We start from the raw sequence: 17,485 nt of genomic DNA, 5'->3' as shown, positions 1-17,485 counted from the left end.
TGAAAAGTTTGGCGTAACGTATAAATTCCCGTATTTTTGTCAACCATGTGCATCAACGTTGTGTGTTCTGACAAAATAACTTAATAGAGCTTTTAAACTGCTTTCACAGCATCATGTTCTCAGAAATTCTTTAAGGTCTTCATCTACTGTCAGGAACAAATGGAATGTCTGCGATGACGTTACTGACTCAGCTGACAAGGACATAACGCATGTGCGCAAAGTTATCATGGAAAATGAAACGTTGTGTTGCCTTTATAATCTAAAACCCAAGATCAACCTTCCATGCAAATATTATCTACGAGAGTGAAAATATTCTGAATAGATCATTGGATGCTCATGGTAATGGTGGAAAAATTTTTCTACTGGAAATATATCTTTCATTGAGAATTCATTCTCCAAGACGTCAGTAAGGAAAGTGATCTGAAGTATTCCATTAGAGATGCTATTCTCTTAAGGCATCCAAATAACATTAAACAGCTAAGGATTGGGCACGACAATGCTTTGGCGAACTGTTCATGTTTTGGAAATCGAAGCATCTGTGCCGAAAACACCTTTATTTAAACAGATTGCAGAACTTTCAAATTTTGTATTCCCTAAATTTGCAAGCAGCATTAAAGTGTAAATGTTTCCGTGACATAAAATGTTGTTAAAATAATGCAGAATATTTTAGTGTATATTGTCAACAAACTGTTCTAATATTTTGAATAACTGTAGGAATGTTCGCAAAGTATGTGGATTTTATATCACGAATCCAATGTTTACTCCGTCAATATTCGTAATCATTATTATTCATTGCCAATATTTGGGATTAAAACCAGCATTTGGGAATATTTGACAGCTGCCGTTTATGTTGCAAATATTTCTTTAGAGTGAAAGAATTTCATTTCCTCTTATAATACTCGTATATCCCAGACATTATAACTGCTAGTTTATTTCCGAGAGCAACTATCAGGTTTTACCTAAAATGTTTTCAATACTTTTTATGAGCCATGTAATTTATTCCCATATTTTTTTCTATTTCTAGTGGGCAAGTACCTTCAACTGTAGAAATGACTTTTTTAGAGAAAGTTAAGTGGTTGGACATGTATGGTGTTGATTTGCATCCAGTTATGGTACGTTTGAAAGTAAAATAAGTGCAGTTACAAAGTTTGAGATTTTATGATTTCAAATCGTATCATTTTTTTTTTTCACTTTTAAAATTTCCTTTTGTCTGTTTTATTAGCATTTTATCTTTTCTTTTTACAGGGAGAAGACCATGTCGAATATTTTTTGGGATTAACACCGAGTGGGGTAGTCGTGATGAAGAAAAAAAATAAAATTAGCAACTATTTCTGGTGAGATTTGCTGCTTATGGGCTTTTCCAAATTGTCATTATTACACTGGGAATAGGAATTAAATGATAATCTATGAAAACGTAAAGATTTGCAATTTGTGTGAGTGAGTGGTTCTGAGCGATTCTCTAAAAATTGGTTAAAGCAGTAGAATTCAATTGCTTTGTAAAACATTCTTGTATGCACAAAAGTGTGAAAACTAGAAATGCGTTAGCTGAGCGCGCAGCAGAGCAATAGGATTAAAACATAGGATAACTATCCTTGTAAATATGGTTTCATGTAGTGATAGTAAATAATTCTTGAAATTTTCAAAAAGGAAAAGCTTAAACTATTATGGAAATTGATCGATTGTTTAAAAAAGAGCGTTGGATGGAACTAGTCAGAGGTGTTCAAACTGTCAAGTATACTCCAAAATTTCCTCTTCGAGTTTAGGGAGAGAGTCAACATTAGCTAGCTAATACAGAGGGCCTTTACACATTTTTAGAACAGTTTTGATAAAGAATTAAAAAAAAAAAAAAAAAAAAAAAAAAAGACAATCTTCTGGAACAAAAATTTCTGGAAACAGTTTATTATTCGAAGTTGAAATGAGAAATATCGTCGGCAACTTTTTAACTTATTTATATTTTAAAATGTCTCGTGTAAACATGCTGTAGAATGAAAGCCAAGTTTTTCCGCTTTTCGAAGAGAAGCATTCCTATTCCATAATAAAAAACATTGTGAAATGCATAGCATTAAAATTTCTAAGTAAACAATATTATTAATTGGAAAGGGTAAAAACGTCAGTCGTTACTTCTACGTGGAAAGAAGACTCTAAACAAATACTTTAAAAAGGTACATAATGTTTTTAATGCTTCTTAAGTTAAATCATTGGTAGTAAGAGAAAATACGTCGACGAAGAAGTCAGTTGCAAACCCTATAAATATTAATTCAGAAGTCAAACAACAAAAATCAGCATTATATTTTCAAAATTTTCACAGGACTAGTTTCGATGGTTTTATCGAACCACCTTCCTCAGCTGGAAAACCGCAAATGAACAAGATAGGAAATAATGATTAGATAAGATAAGAAAGCATGGACAAGAATAAGCAAGTGGTGCCATCTGTTGGTTAAACCAGAACTAAAACATTATTTCTTTAAAGGCAGAAGGCAAAGATGGATTGGAATTACGATCGTTAAGTAGAACAGAAAGATTTTTTTCAATGTGAAATGCCTCTAGAAAATCCAGTTCTCCAATGGAAGATGTTTTTTTGAATAATTTTGGCAGCAGAAAAATTGAAAGTGTGATTTTCGGACCAACAATGTTGAGCAACAGAAGACTTCTGTGTTTCCTTTTTTCTAACATATGCCTCATGTTCCTTGACGCGAAATTTTAAGGCTCTCCTAGTTTGGCCAATGTAAATCAAACCACACTGGCAAGGAATCCTATAAATACCCCAAGAATTCATATCCGGAATGGGGTCTTTGAGTATGGAACTCGGAATTTTATTGATGGGAGAATAAACAACCCGAAAGTTGAATTTCTGCAAAATATGTGCATAGCTAATTGATGGAAAGAAGGGAATGACAACAGAATTTTTATAATCTCCTAAAACAAGAGTGTGCCTTTTAGTGTGTTGAGATGAGAATTTTTTAACTGCTTGATTAATAATGTTGGGTGAAAAGCCCATGTCAATAGCTATTGCTTTTAAATAATTTAGCAACACCTACATCGGTTTGCCTTCCACCACACTTTAAATTATGTCATCCGACTAAACAAAAGTTAGCTTCATTTTATTCCTATGTTTTCGGTGCTCTTCAAGTTTGCTCTTCCAAACTAGCCCTTGATGAAGAACTAAATTATTTAAAAGCAATAGCTATTGACAGGGGCTTTTCACCCAACATTATTAATCAAGCAGTTAAAAAATTCTCATCTCAACACACTAAAAGGCACACTCTTGTTTTAGGAGATTATAAAAATTCTGTTGTTATTCCCTTCTTTCCATCAACTAGCTATAAAGTTGCACATATTTTGCAGAAATTCAACTTTCGTGTTGTTTATTCTCCCATCAATAAAATTCCGAGTTCCATACTCAAGGACCCCATTCCGGATATGAATTCTTGGGGTATTTATAGGATTTCTTGCCAGTGTGGTTTGATTTACATTGGCCAAACTAGGAGAGCCTTAAAATTTCGCGTCAAGGAACATGAGGCATATGTTAGAAAAAAAGGAAACACAGAAGTCTTCTGTTGCTCAACATTGTTGGTCCGAAAATCACACTTTCAATTTTTCTGCTGCCAAAATTATTCAAGAAACATCTTCCATTGGAGAACTGGATTTTCTAGAGGCATTTCACATTGAAAAAAATCTTTCTGTTCTAGTTAACGATCCTAATTCCAATCCATCTTTGCCTTCGGCCTTTAAAGAAATTATGTTTTAGTTCTGGTTTAACCAACAGATGGGGCCACTTGCTTATTCTTGTCCAGGCTTTCTTATCTTATCTAATCATTATTTCCTATCTTGTTCATTTGCGGTTTTCCAGCTGAGGAAGGTGGCTCGATAAAACCATCGAAACTAGTCCTGTGAAAATTTTGAAAATATAACGCTGATTTTTGTTGTTTGACTTCTGAATTAGTATTTATATAAATATATTATAAGGTATTTCTCCCACTTTCCTAGCGTGCCTCCGTGGTGTAGTGGTTCTGCACGCTGGTCCGGTATTCCAGAGGTCCGTGGTTCGATTCCCAGCGAAGGCGGTTTCTAATTTTTCATCTCTCCAGCTTCCAAAAAATCCTAATGTCTCTACAATATTTATAGCATTAATAAATAAAATAATAAATCAAGACTTACAACTTAAAAAAGCTAAACGACATAATGTTCTCCAGTTATTGCTGACCAATTTTTGTCAACAGACGCTTCACTGATAGCAATCAATCATGTAAATATTTATTAATAATTATGTGTTTGTAAACGAATATTCGGAAAATAATTAAAATAGAAAAATATTTAATGTTACAAATTGCATTTAATACAAATATAGAATATAAAATGTCTTTAGAATGAAATTAAATAATAAAATGTGTGTATATTTAGGGCAGCGTCAGAGCCAATGCGATGGCAGCGGGCGGCAAAATTTAGGGGCGAGGAAGATCTATAGATCCCGGATAGCAGAAAGCGCAAAGCCGGCACTACGTAAATTTTCATTATTCCTTTGTGAAAACATCTGTTTGAATCATATAGTTTAAGAGCACCTTCTGTGCTGGGCTTATTTTAATTCCTGAATTTCACAAAGCCCACATTTTATTTCGCTCTGCTGTTTCCAATTTAAGAACTTTCATTCATATCTTTAATCAAATATTCATTCTTAGTTCTTCACCAAAGAATTAAGCAATTCTTTTAATCTAATTTTAATACTCAATATAACATTGAAAGAGTCGTCAGATAATAGGAAAGCAAATTCGAAGATGTAAGCTGTGAGAAATTCACAACGCATTTTATGAGATAAGGAACGATAAAGCTTTTAATAAAGCAGTGCAACATGATGCACAAAATTTATGTGTTAAAGATTTTGAAATTTATTTCCTATATGATAATTTATCGCAATATTCTTAACAGAATAAATCCTATTAGCCAATAGTTTCAAGATAAGAACTACAAATACTGAACTTGCATTAGAATGCGTTGAAGGGAAATAAACATCTTTCCTGCAGTACAGAATGAATTCTAATCATAGCAACATGTTTAAACCTGCCAAAAACGAATTTGAACTTAAATCTGCAGTTAAAATCCGATGAATATAAAAGACACGTAAGTTTCAGTATGAACATCAAGATGAATCACTGCAAACACCTGAAGATAAATTTAGAATTACGTATTTTATACGTTATGATATTGCATGCACATCCTAAAACGAACGCTTAGAACTACTAAAATTGCACAATGGTAATTTCTATATAATTTATCGGAAACTGATAAAAAAAAATTCTAGGGAAGAACTGAAGCAATTTGGAAAAAAATTACTGAAAATATGTGTTTTCAAAGATATTTACAAAAATTAATTTAAAACTCAGAATCCTTTAAACATTCTGCATTTTACATCTAGTGATTTATCGGTTCTAACTTCTCCGTTTCATTAAGAATATTACTAACTTTACCTGTTGGCGTTGCAAACAGGGAAAGATCATTTCCGAACTAAAATTAATTAAGCCTTATCGACGTATGTGAATGACACAAAATGATTTATTAAACTTAAATTATATATGTGCTGAATTAGACATAAAAGAAATAATTGCTACTCTCATTCATCTAATATGTGAAAAAGATAAAACCTCAGATGTGAAAACAAAATTCATTCATTGCTTAATTAATTAAATTCTTATACATAAATGTTTAATTAATTTTTAAATTATACATTTTTGATTAAAATGCAATTTAACTGCTTCAGATACGGTTTTGTTATTTCATTTCTTCTCCTAAATTTTCTTCGATCATCGATATGAAATTAAAAAGGCTTATCCCTAACAGCAGTTTATTCGCAGGCTGGCGCCGAACACCCTAGCGCGGCATGGGCAAGAAAGAGTCATTGTTGTCTTAAAGCTTGCATAAAGTTTAAATACATTAAATTATCTGTATCCAATTTCTTTATGTCATTCAAAATGCAGTACAACGCGAATTCCAGTTATTCGGACTCAAAGTATTTGTAATTCTAATTATTTGCATAGTTTGCCTTCTTCCTAGGTCACGTAAATTAAATTTATTGTCAATTTGTGTAAATGGTTTTAATTTTTTATATCTAAACAAACTTAAGGGTAGTATAGTATGAAACCTACTTTTTAAGAAGCTATTTAATTAATTTACATGAATGATACAACATGTATGTTGTTTGCCTACAAGGTTTGACATATATAAATATAAATTGAAATATAAATCGAAAAGCAAATATGGACTTTATATCGGTCTACTGTTCTTTGTTTATTTCATGAGTCATTACTTAATCTCAAGAGCAGTTCCGTTTCTACTAAAATTTTGAAACAACATAATGACTCTATATCATTGTAAATGTTAAGTGAGATTTATGTTGAAAAGAAAAATTTAGGTATGTTATGTTCAAATTTGATTGGTTTTATCAGACTACAGCAATGCACATGAGGGTTATCTGGTTGAGGAAAGGGTAGTCTTGTGGGAAACTTTATTAAAAAAAACTGATTCACATTCACATTACGCATGGAGAAAACCATGAAATTTCCCATGCAGTCAGTGCATGTTTAGATATGCTTAGATAATAATAGGTTCAAGTAAAAAAAAAAAAAAAAAATTTTTAATTCGGTCTTACTAGGAAATAAAATATTTTATGCTTTTCATTGTACAATTTTAATTAGAATAAAATAAACTCCCGTGCTTGTAATACATTAAATATTTAATTAGGCTATAGAAGAAAATCATTTTAATGATCTACATTTTTTAAGCATCCTAAAGGCTGTTTTCTGGTTCATCAACATTTTGAGGTATATATTACAATTATAGCTTAAACTTCCGCAACTTGTGAGTACAAACACTTCTATACGCATATTTAGCATTAGCCACTGTATGTGTACAAAGTTCTTTCGGTTGTTTATTGAAAAAGGATAATCTGCTTCCTAATTCTCGTCAGTTTTGTTGTTGTTGTGTTATGACTTATCTCACTTGTCTTGTCGAAACGGGCCTTTCGGTACCGCAGCAGGCTTCCCTAACCACTATACCATCTGGGCGGCTCGACAGTTTTATTCTACAAGACCTTAAATTAAATATTGGTAATTCAGGAGACGAGCCGTTTTCACACTCAATTTTAGTTCCTTAAAAACCAGCAGGACATCGTATCTCCGTGTTTCACCTGATATCCGCTGTAAATACTAAATCATTAACTGTATTCCATCAAAATTTTTATTATTATTATTATTATTATTATTATTATTATTCAGAATAGTCTTGCAGAATAGCACAGTATTTTTTTCGCATGTTATATATGCAAGTTTTTTAAATGCCCGTATTGTAATCCGTATCTTTTATTACTGATTTTTTCTAGGCCTCGGATTAGTAAGGTCTTCTTTAAAGGAAAATACTTCATGATCCGAGTCAGAGATAAAGCGGTAAGTTGCTGAATTAAATCTTGAGCAAGTTAAGTTTTAAGAAAGATAAATTGCAGTAAATTTATGAATGTATTTGCTTTTGCTTGTCTTGTAATATTGTGTACGTTTTGCGTTATTAATTACATACCTGTTCTGTATAGTGTGGATTTTTTTTAAATCCTTTTATATTTACTGCGAATTCTGAACTATTTATAGGTTGTACGAAATTACGGATTGTATTCTTAACGCTTAATTCACTTACTATAGATTAGAATGATAAATATTTTTTAAATAACTGAATATAATTTTGTTCGAGTGGAACCTGATATAACACCTGTTAAAATCTTCTGCATTAGGAAATAATTAGTTAAATGTAAGATACCCAGAAACACGGTTTTATTAAAATATGAGCTTTTGATTTTACCATCAGCTTGATAAAGGTTGATTAAGGAAATCGCACCGTTAAACAGATTTGTATGTTCTCACAGCATCGTGAAGCAAGATATCAGTTTTACAACCTAGTTTTTCACTTTTACTATAACACGAATTCAATTTCTCCGTTATCGTATGGCACAGAATGTAACATAAAATTATATATATGATATAAAAATTATTCTTCTAGATATTTTTTTCGTATGTTCATGTATTACTCCAGTATTTCGACTCCCTACTAAAAATTAGCTCAGTATTTCGACCGAAACATACGACTGAAATCTTCGATAGACGTCATAATATGTTTCAGCTGTTCAATGCATATAGCGATGAGGTGAAATGTCATATTGGTTTTAAATCATTTGTTAACGCCGTCTGTAATGATCATGTAAACTTTGCATACTGCTTGATCATCGAGAGATCCTCGCAGCAAAAAAAATACGAAAGTGTCAAATACTGCACCAAGATTTAACTTGTTTTGCAGCAAAAGACAAGCACACTCGTCTCATTAAAATGTGATTTTCTTTCGTTCGTTAGTTTTTATATAGTTGAAACAAATATTATAACTACTTTTTTCATATATACTTTTTACCAAAAATGTAATATATAAGAATTTTTGTATCTTTATATATTTCTGTGCTAGCGAAAAAAATCTCGATGATAAAATGGCATGATAACATCTGTGTCACCCCCGAAGCATTGCAAAGATTTGATAGAAATGTATTAAAATAGATAATAATATTGCTACGAATTTTATGTATATGTAAATAATTTTGCTGAAATTATGTGTAAATTGTAGTATCTCTTGTATAATGTAACATAAAAAGCGTCAGACGGTGAAGCATTGCTGGAAAAGTACGGTTACCGAGGTAAATGATCAGAATTTGGCGACAAATCGCCAAACATCGCCAGTTTAGTAACCGTTTGGCAACACTTTGGCCTGTCCTTGTGTAACTGCAACTGTATTCCTATGTAACGGTAAGTGGGTATGCTTTCTCACACTTTCGAGAAATCAAAAGTACTGGAAATTTCTTGGCAGACGGAGGGGGGTATATGTGATATAGAAAGCATCAGTTTTCGGTTGAGTTTAGACTTTTGAGTGACCTTCGTGCGACCTTCGGTTTTAGATGCCCTTTGCATTGCCTTATATTCAACTACTAAGCCTTGTGTGCTTAAGTAGTTTGAAGTGGTAACTGTACGAGTACTTTTATGTGAAAATTTCCAGAACTGTAAACATGTTTTTACTTCCTTGTATGAAGTAAAAAGGAAGTATTGCAATCGCGAAAAGTTTCAGGCAGCATATTTCAACGAAAATATCCATTTTGACCGCTATCGAATGCAACTTAACGATGTTTTTGCGTGATATCTGTACGTAAGGACAGAATAAAATACTCTTTTCCTTCAAAAAAATTATAAAACTGCTTTAAAATTAATTCTGAAGAGAATTTTTGTGGCGTCTGTACGAACGTATGTACGTACGTGCGTATGTACGTATCTCGCATAACTCAAAAACGAGTAGCCTCAGAACGTTGAAATTTTGTATATAGGATTGCTATAACATGTAGATGTGCACTTCGTATTTTGGTCGCAATCGGCCGCACCAAACGTATATAAATATATTTATATATATGTGGGAATTTTAAACGATGAACAAATTAATTAACGAAAGACATTTTAATTAGACAAACGATTATTACATAAATTTAACATTTAAGAGAATTAAACAAGTAATGATTCGTCAAAGTTCTTTTTGAACAGAAGCAGCGTCTCTGCTTTCACGTCAATCGTCTATCATCTCAAAACGGTAATTTCCCTAATTTTTGCTTGGCGCCTTCGCAGCTCGTAGAGAGAATGACGTCACGGCATCTGGTTTTCATCACAGCTCCAAGCGATCGGCACTACATTTCGGCCATCCGAGGGTGGACTGGCCCTCCAGGACACTGCAAAATACAAACAAAAACAAACAAACAAAGCAACAAGCAAGAATATACAATAACAGAAATAAGTGTTCGTGAAAAATTTTAAGGCGCCGTCCATTTCTTGAGGAATTCGGCACATGTGGTAGTGCATATGGGCCCCTCATGGCATCCTTCCTTTATTACGTCATAGGTGTTACCACCCTTAACTTTCTTGATCTTATAAGGTCCGAAATACTTCGCTCTTAATTTTAAGTGTGGTCCGAATTGAGTCCTTTTGATTGCCACTAAGTCACCAACTTTGTACGGCTGTGCTTGTTTTCTTTTGGCATTATATGTCTTTTTATTTTCCTGTTGGACTTGGAAAATTTGCCTCTTGGCTTGCTTTCGTAATTCTTCTCTTTGAGACTCGAATTGAGATTGAAACTCACTTTCTATCAGTTCTTTAAGCTGATCGGTGCCCTTACTGTTCATTTTAGTACCGAAGAGTAATTCGAACGGAGTGGTGTTAATGCTTCTTTGATATGTTGAGTTAAGCGTCCTCTGAACTTCGTGTGTGTGTTTATACCATTCGGTTGGTTTTTTTAAGGACAGTTTCGCTAATACTGATATAATGACTTGGTTGATTCGTTCGACTTGTCCATTTGCTCTCGGCAGGCCTGTGGTGATTAGATGATGTTTAATATCTTCTTTAGCACAGTAGTCAGAAAACTCACTGGATGTGAAAGCCGTTCCTCTATCAGAAATGATCTGACAAGGGCTTCCAAAAATGACCTTCTGATTCTCTAACTTCGCTATAACCTCGGCTGAGGTCGTAGATTTTGTTGGATAAATCCAAGTAAATTTAGTAAAGGCGTCGACCACTACTAATAGGTGCTTGTAGTTTTTATGGGTACTTTCCAGAGGACCCAAGTGATCTATATGATAAGTATGCAACGGAATGTCCTCCTTGAATCGCGGATGTAAAAATCCTTCCTTTTTCCCTGCTTTGCGATTTATTAAGATGCAATGAACGCAATTCGCGATAACGTTTTCTATCTTCTGCCGAAGTTTGGGAATGAAATAGTATTCATCCAGGTGTTTCTCTGTATGTTTGATACCGGTGTGCCCTTTCTCGTGAGCATCTTTTATGATTTCAGTCTGCATACTTTCCGGTACGACTATCAATTCTTTACCGTCAATAAACTTGTATAGTACGCCATTTCTATTACAATAATTTTCATAACTTGAGGTTTTCAATAATTCCTTAATGGTTTTTATTTCAGTGTCATTTTCTTGTGCAAGTTTTAATTTAGGTAAGATATTTTCAATAGAAATGCATAAGACGTTTACAGGAGCTCTACTTAGAGCATCTACATGTGGCATTCTAACACCTTTACGATGCTCTATAACATAATCGAATTCTTGTAACAACAGAGCCCAACGAGCAACACGCGTCGCTAAATCTCTTTTTTCCATCGTCCGTTGAAATGCTGAACAGTCCGTCACTATCTTAAATGAAATTCCCAAAAGGTAAACACGGAACCTTTTCAGTGCTTCTACGATCGCGAGGACCTCCAACTCGTAACTTGAGTACTTTTTCTCTGCATCAGAGGTTTTCCTACTCATAAAATAAGTGGGGTGAAAACTGCTATCACCTGGGGGTTTCTGCATTAGAATCGCCCCATATCCTTCTATACTGGCGTCTGTGTGTAGTTCGGTTTCATAATTAGGGTTATAAATTGCAAGTACAGGCTTCTCAGCTAGCGCTGATTTCAAACGATTGAATGCGATCTTTTGTTCTTCACCGAATTCGAACTTAATACCCTTTTTTAGCAGGTCGCTAAGTGGCTTGGCAATTATAGAGTATTTACTAATAAATTTTCTGAAATACCCTGTCAGCCCAAGAAAACTTTGGATCTGTTTTAAATTAGATGGTTCAGGGAAATTTATAATAGCTTGCGTCTTCAAAGTGGATGGGAAAATTTTACCCTCTTCTATGACATGACCTAAAACGTCAATTCGTTTCTTTAAGAATTGCGATTTTTTAAAATTTATTTCCAATCCGTATTCACTCGCTAGATTTAAAACTTGACTCAGCCTCTCGATTCCCTCTTCGTATGAGGCGGACAAAATGATGATATCGTCCATGTACGGCAAAACGATGCCATCGTTAACTAACGGTCGGAAAATGGTATTTATGAATCTCTGGAATACAGCTGGTGAGTTACAGAGTCCAAACGGCACTTTCAAAAACTGGTACTGTCCTTCATGCGTAACAAATGATGTGTACTTCCGACTTTCCTTTTCGACGTCCACGTGAAAAAAGCCATTTTTGAGATCAATAGTGCTGAAAATACGTGTTTCTTGAAGGCGGTCTAGGATATCCTCAATCAGGGGAAGGGGAAATCTATCCTTTACGACAACTTTGTTTAAACGACGATAATCAACGCAAACTCTTGGTGTCCCGTCTTTCTTTTTAACGATGACCAATGGGCTGGAATATTCCGAAAAACTCTGTTCTATAATTCCTGACTTTAGCCATTCGGATATTTGGGTTTCAACAATTTTCTTTTCCGCAAACGGTAATCTACGCGGTTGATGCGATACTGGTTCGTTATTTTTAACGAAAATTTTTAACTGTATGTCCGTAGATTTGGTCTTACATGGCATATAGTTCGAAACTAACTGTTGAACAGTCTCTTTAAAGTAGTTTGGAACACTAGGTGCAATGTTTATTTCTTCTTCGTTACTAGCTAGGTCAACAGGTAAAACAGATACAATATTTACTTTATCTACACTCTGTGACTTACTTTTTATGGTAACCCCATTTTCATTTATTAATATTTCACCTTTTAATATTACGTTTAAGCCTAAAATGGCTTCATGTGTCATTACATTGTTGTCTACAACACAAATATCTGCAGTACACTGGAAATCATTAATTTTAATATTACCTTTAAAGAAACCTAGAGGTTTTACTTGACATTTACCGAACCCACTCAGCGTTGAACTTACGGGCACGAGGCCTTCGATATTCAGTTTATCAAAAGTCGATCTACATAACAAAGTAGTTTGACTTCCTGTGTCTATTAACGCGGTTACATATACATCATTAATTTTTACTTCTTTGGTCAACTTCGAGACTACATCAATATTATTCACGGTTGATACTTCTGGTTTCGAATTCGTATTTGAGCATTCGAAACTTCGGTGCCCAAATTCTTTACATTTAAAACACTTGACTCCCTTATCTTTATGAACACATTGTTTGGAAATATGACCGCTTTCACCGCAGTTGAAACAGGTTGTATTGCGTTTAATTTCAGGAATTGTTCCTCGACTATCGGTTACGTTACGCTTTGTTTGGTTAACAGAATTTTTTGAGTCATATTTATGCCTAGATTCAATTTTTTGTTTACTTTCAAATTTTGTTTTAGACGTTCGCGACTTTTCTTCATCATCACATATCTGTTGATAAAGCTTCAATTTGTTCTTAAAATCGGTTAATGTTTGTGACCCATACAAGCAAGATTTTTTAAACGCGGAGCCTGGTATACCATCTATAACATATCGTATTAAAGCAACATCTTCAATTTGACCATTTTTAGCAATTCTTTTCATATTTAAAAAATACTCATCAAATGTTTCATTGCTCTTCATTTTTTGTTTTGATAATAACTCATGCAGTTCGGCCGAATTGCAGCTGGACCGGAATTCATCAAGAATAGCATTCTTAAAAATTTGCCATGAGTTCAACTTTGGTTCACTAAGAACAAATAGTTTTGCTTTGCCTGTCATTAGGCGTTTAGCAAAAATCAGTTTTTGTAAATCATTTAACTGAAGAATGGTAGCTGCATCTTCAAAACTTTCGACCCAACTATGACATTTTCGTGGTTTTGGCCATCAAATTGAGCAACAAAAGATTTGATGTCTTCAATAGTAACATTTATACTACAGTTATGAAATACATTCGACTTGTTTTCAATTGGACTAAGAATATTATCATTAGCACATTGGGAAGGAAGTTGTCTCACTGTGGCACCAGAATTGTTTCTTAGTTTCGTTTCATCTCGAACATTATCATCTACTTCATTTTTATCCCCACCATCCACACCCTCTAAATCACTTTCGTTTTCACTTTCTTCTAAAATTACATTATTTTTAAGCAATTCTAAATTATTCAGATAAGAAACAATTCGGGTTGCTAAGTCATCTTGTGTGCCAGAGCTATCAATGCATAAAACATTGGCAATGGAAATTAATTCATAAGCCTGAAAATCTTGTTTGATTTTTTCGAGTTTTTCATTAAGTTCTTTACTATTCTCTTCTAAAGAGAAACCACTAAATTGTCTTAACCTTTTTCGATTATTTCTGTCGCCCACATCGTTAAATATTATTTTGTGTAATAATTTTATATTATGCGCTTTTTCACTTTTCAGGACATCTTCCATTCCCGGCACATCAATTAGAAACATAGTTAATAAAATTGAGAAAATCACTCACTTCATATAATGGTAATCCACGATGTTCCTGGCTCTATAATCCGGAAACAGAAACGAAACAAATTACTTCCATACCATCCAATGGATCACAAATGCTGTCGACAAGAGGCGAGTACAAACAGATTATGTCCGATGGATTTTTGGCCACAATTCACGTCTTGACACTTGACATCCAGTATTATTAAAATTAATTCCAGTCCTTAATAGAGCCGCACACTATTTACTCACTATTACGCAGTTTCAGTTCAGGTAAATCAGCATACATTCCTAGGAGCTTGATGAGGTTTTTGTTCGAAACATAGTTGATTATACATCGTAAAACAGTCCAGCACAGCAACAGTTATTCTTCAAAACCGGTAGTAATCCAGGAAAGCAGGTAAAACTACAGTTCATTCGAGTGCTTAATTGCTATCCCACTTCTGAGAAAATTTTTGTGGGGATTTTAAACGATGAACAAATTAATTAACGAAAGACATTTTAATTAGACAAACGATTATTACATAAATTTAACATTTAAGAGAATTAAACAAGTAATGATTCGTCAAAGTTCTTTTTGAACAGAAGCAGCGTCTCTGCTTTCACGTCAATCGTCTATCATCTCAAAACGGTAATTTCCCTAATTTTTGCTTGGCGCCTTCGCAGCTCGTAGAGAGAATGACGTCACGGCATCTGGTTTTCATCACAGCTCCAAGCGATCGGCACTACGTATATATCCATTCTATTACCCGGCTTAGTAATCTCGGTTTCTTTACTCTTATATGTTTGTAAATTGTACATTTTTTTCTTTAAAAATGATTGAATTATATTGTTTTTATCTTCCGGTTAAGGATTTTATGCTTTAGTAAATCTGTGTGCAATATTTTTAGAATTATCAGCAATTTTAAAGTTGTTTAATTGCCGCTAAGCCTGTTTTTAATGGCGGCCATTGATGTTTACATTTGAAACAGGAGACTAGTGGATTTGTTGCCAATCTAGAGAAACTTAGCTTCGCGTCAACAAAGATAACGCATTCATTTATTATTGCCAATTAAATCATGCTTAATTCTTTCTGGAATTTTTTCGAGGAAATAAGCGTTTGAGATTTACTTCGTAATTTTTAATATAGATATTTTGAGTTTTTATGTATTTTTGCCTTTTCACGAGGTAAGAACTGAATTAATTAAATGAGAAATACTCAATCGTCTGTGAAAAACTGTTTCTTTCTTTCTTTCTTTTTTTTTTTTTTTTTTTTTGTTTTATTTGCTTAATTTCTTTTACACATAGTTCTAGTTTTATTATAGTATTTGAATAGAATATGTGGCAACGATTAGATAATTCTTTAAATGATATACATTTTGTGCATTCTGAGTTATAATATGAATGAAATATAATACTGTTAAGTAAACCTAGCGCCAGAGTGTCGCTATGGTAAACAAAGTGAAATTTAAAGAATGCATTTATTCTATTGTGGTTTATGCGCTGTCGGCGAAGTAGGTTTAATTCAGTCTAATAAGTTTAAATAAAATGCAAGAAAAAATGCGTATAATTTAATATTCCGTACAAGGAAGTCATGTGGTGTACACATCAGATTTTTTTAAATACATTTAATCAAGCTATTATCGTACTGTTTGCATTCAATCCATTACAAGCCTGTAACATTATGCTATTACGAGCCTGTAACATTATGCTATTACGTAACATTATGCTTGTATAATGTTTGATATTGCCTATTTTTTTTTTACGTGGTTTGGCTTCTACTTCTTCCTTTTCTTTTCAAAGAACGATGAAATGACTTACGGGTTCTTGCTGAATTCCAAAGAAGCTTGCGAATACCTCTGGAAGTGTTGCGTGGAACATCACGCATTTTTTAGGTGAGTACTAGTTTTTTTCCTTAATTACAATGCAATTTGCAGAATACATCTGAGAATGACATTTACTTTTTGCTTTTATATAAATTATGTATTGTTAATATAATATTCAAAAGAAAAGAAAATTAATTCAATGGAGTGGAGGATTTTTTTTTAACAATTATTATCTTAACAGTAGATTTGCTTCTTAAATCGTCTAAATAACGGATCAAAATTCCTTTCTGCACTACATTACTTCTTTGACTTGACATTTAATGTAAAAAGAGAGATGACAAAGATTGAAAGGAAAACGAATTAGTATATATTAATTTCGCCTTTTCGGGTCCCATTCCGTCTTAATGCAAAAGCAGTTTTATTTTTAATTCGATAATAATTTTATCATTTTATATTAAATTGCCTTTTCTTCTTAGTAGCGTTACTTAAAAATTATGAGGGAAATTAAATATTTTACATGCATAATGTTATATTAATTTTGTTTGCATTCAAACATACTATTTATTTTGCCCCATTTTTAAAGAACATTTCAGCTTATATTGAATGAAACCTTGATATGTGTTACAATATTTGCAAAAACGTATCAATTTAACAATTTTCCTTCCATTTAGACTAACACAAGTAAAAGATGTATCCGGAAATCCTATGCAAATATTTCGGTTAGGATCAAAATATAGATACAGGTATGTTTAAATGTTAATAATTTAAAAATTCTTGCTTAAGTTTTCAGACAATTTTATTATTAACAAAAGAGAAAAATATATAAATTAAGTTAATATGCTTATGTTTAATATGTTAAGTTGAGATAATTTTTCCTTCCCTTACATTGCACACTTTTTTCAGATCTAAAAATTTTTAGTAGCCTCTGCTGTTTAATTTTTATCATACAGGATATTTTAAATCGTAACCCATCCTTCTGAGTTATGTAAAATATGAATTACCTATATAAAAACTCCTGTTTTTTCCCTGGAATTGACTGGTTCCAGCATCTGGCCATAATATAAGAACATTCGCCTATGTCATCTGCTTCTGCAATGTGATTAACTCTTTGAACCCTTCTCCCCATCAGAAGAAAGCATTTTTATCCTTGTGCCCGCTTCAAAACTCGAATTCGTGATTGTAGTCCAATGTTTATTGCACTTTAAGTGTCTGCACAGAAACTATTTTCCAGTAAAATTTGAATACTGAGATTTAAAACACACAAATTCCATTAACACTTAAACAGCAAAGACACACAGAAGATTTGTGATAGAGCTGACTGCTAAGATATTAAATCGATATCAAGGACATCATCGCCACAGAAATCGACAAGGCATTCATCCGCTGCAATTGACATGCCAGTATGACAATATCTACTATGTAACATGCCCTAAAATTATTAAAGTTAGATTTTATCTTAT

At 33.1% G+C, this 17,485-nt stretch overlaps 1 protein-coding gene across 3 annotated transcripts in view; it reads left to right on the top strand.

Moving 5' to 3' along the window:
- Positions 1-17,485, top strand: part of LOC118193369 (band 4.1-like protein 4A) — a 254,951-nt gene that overhangs the window by 164,225 nt on the left and 73,241 nt on the right. For 2 of the 3 annotated variants that reach the window (XM_085810687.1, XM_085810686.1), the window contains exons 7-11: positions 1,025-1,112; positions 1,246-1,334; positions 7,370-7,433; positions 16,003-16,094; positions 16,697-16,768. In XM_085810687.1, the coding sequence (XP_085666813.1) occupies positions 1,025-1,112; positions 1,246-1,334; positions 7,370-7,433; positions 16,003-16,094; positions 16,697-16,768 (405 nt within the window). The remainder of the gene's footprint in view (positions 1-1,024; positions 1,113-1,245; positions 1,335-7,369; positions 7,434-16,002; positions 16,095-16,696; positions 16,769-17,485) is intronic. The other variant, XM_085810688.1, reaches the window with a different exon arrangement.

The sequence above is a fragment of the Stegodyphus dumicola genome, chromosome 2, assembly GCF_044657685.1.
Source record: "Stegodyphus dumicola isolate Sdum_Otavi_A_Nest chromosome 2, ASM4465768v1".
Taxonomy (NCBI): Eukaryota; Metazoa; Arthropoda; class Arachnida; order Araneae; family Eresidae; genus Stegodyphus; species Stegodyphus dumicola.
Note: the sequence above shows the minus strand (reverse complement) of the source record. Positions and strands in the feature narration are given on the sequence as shown.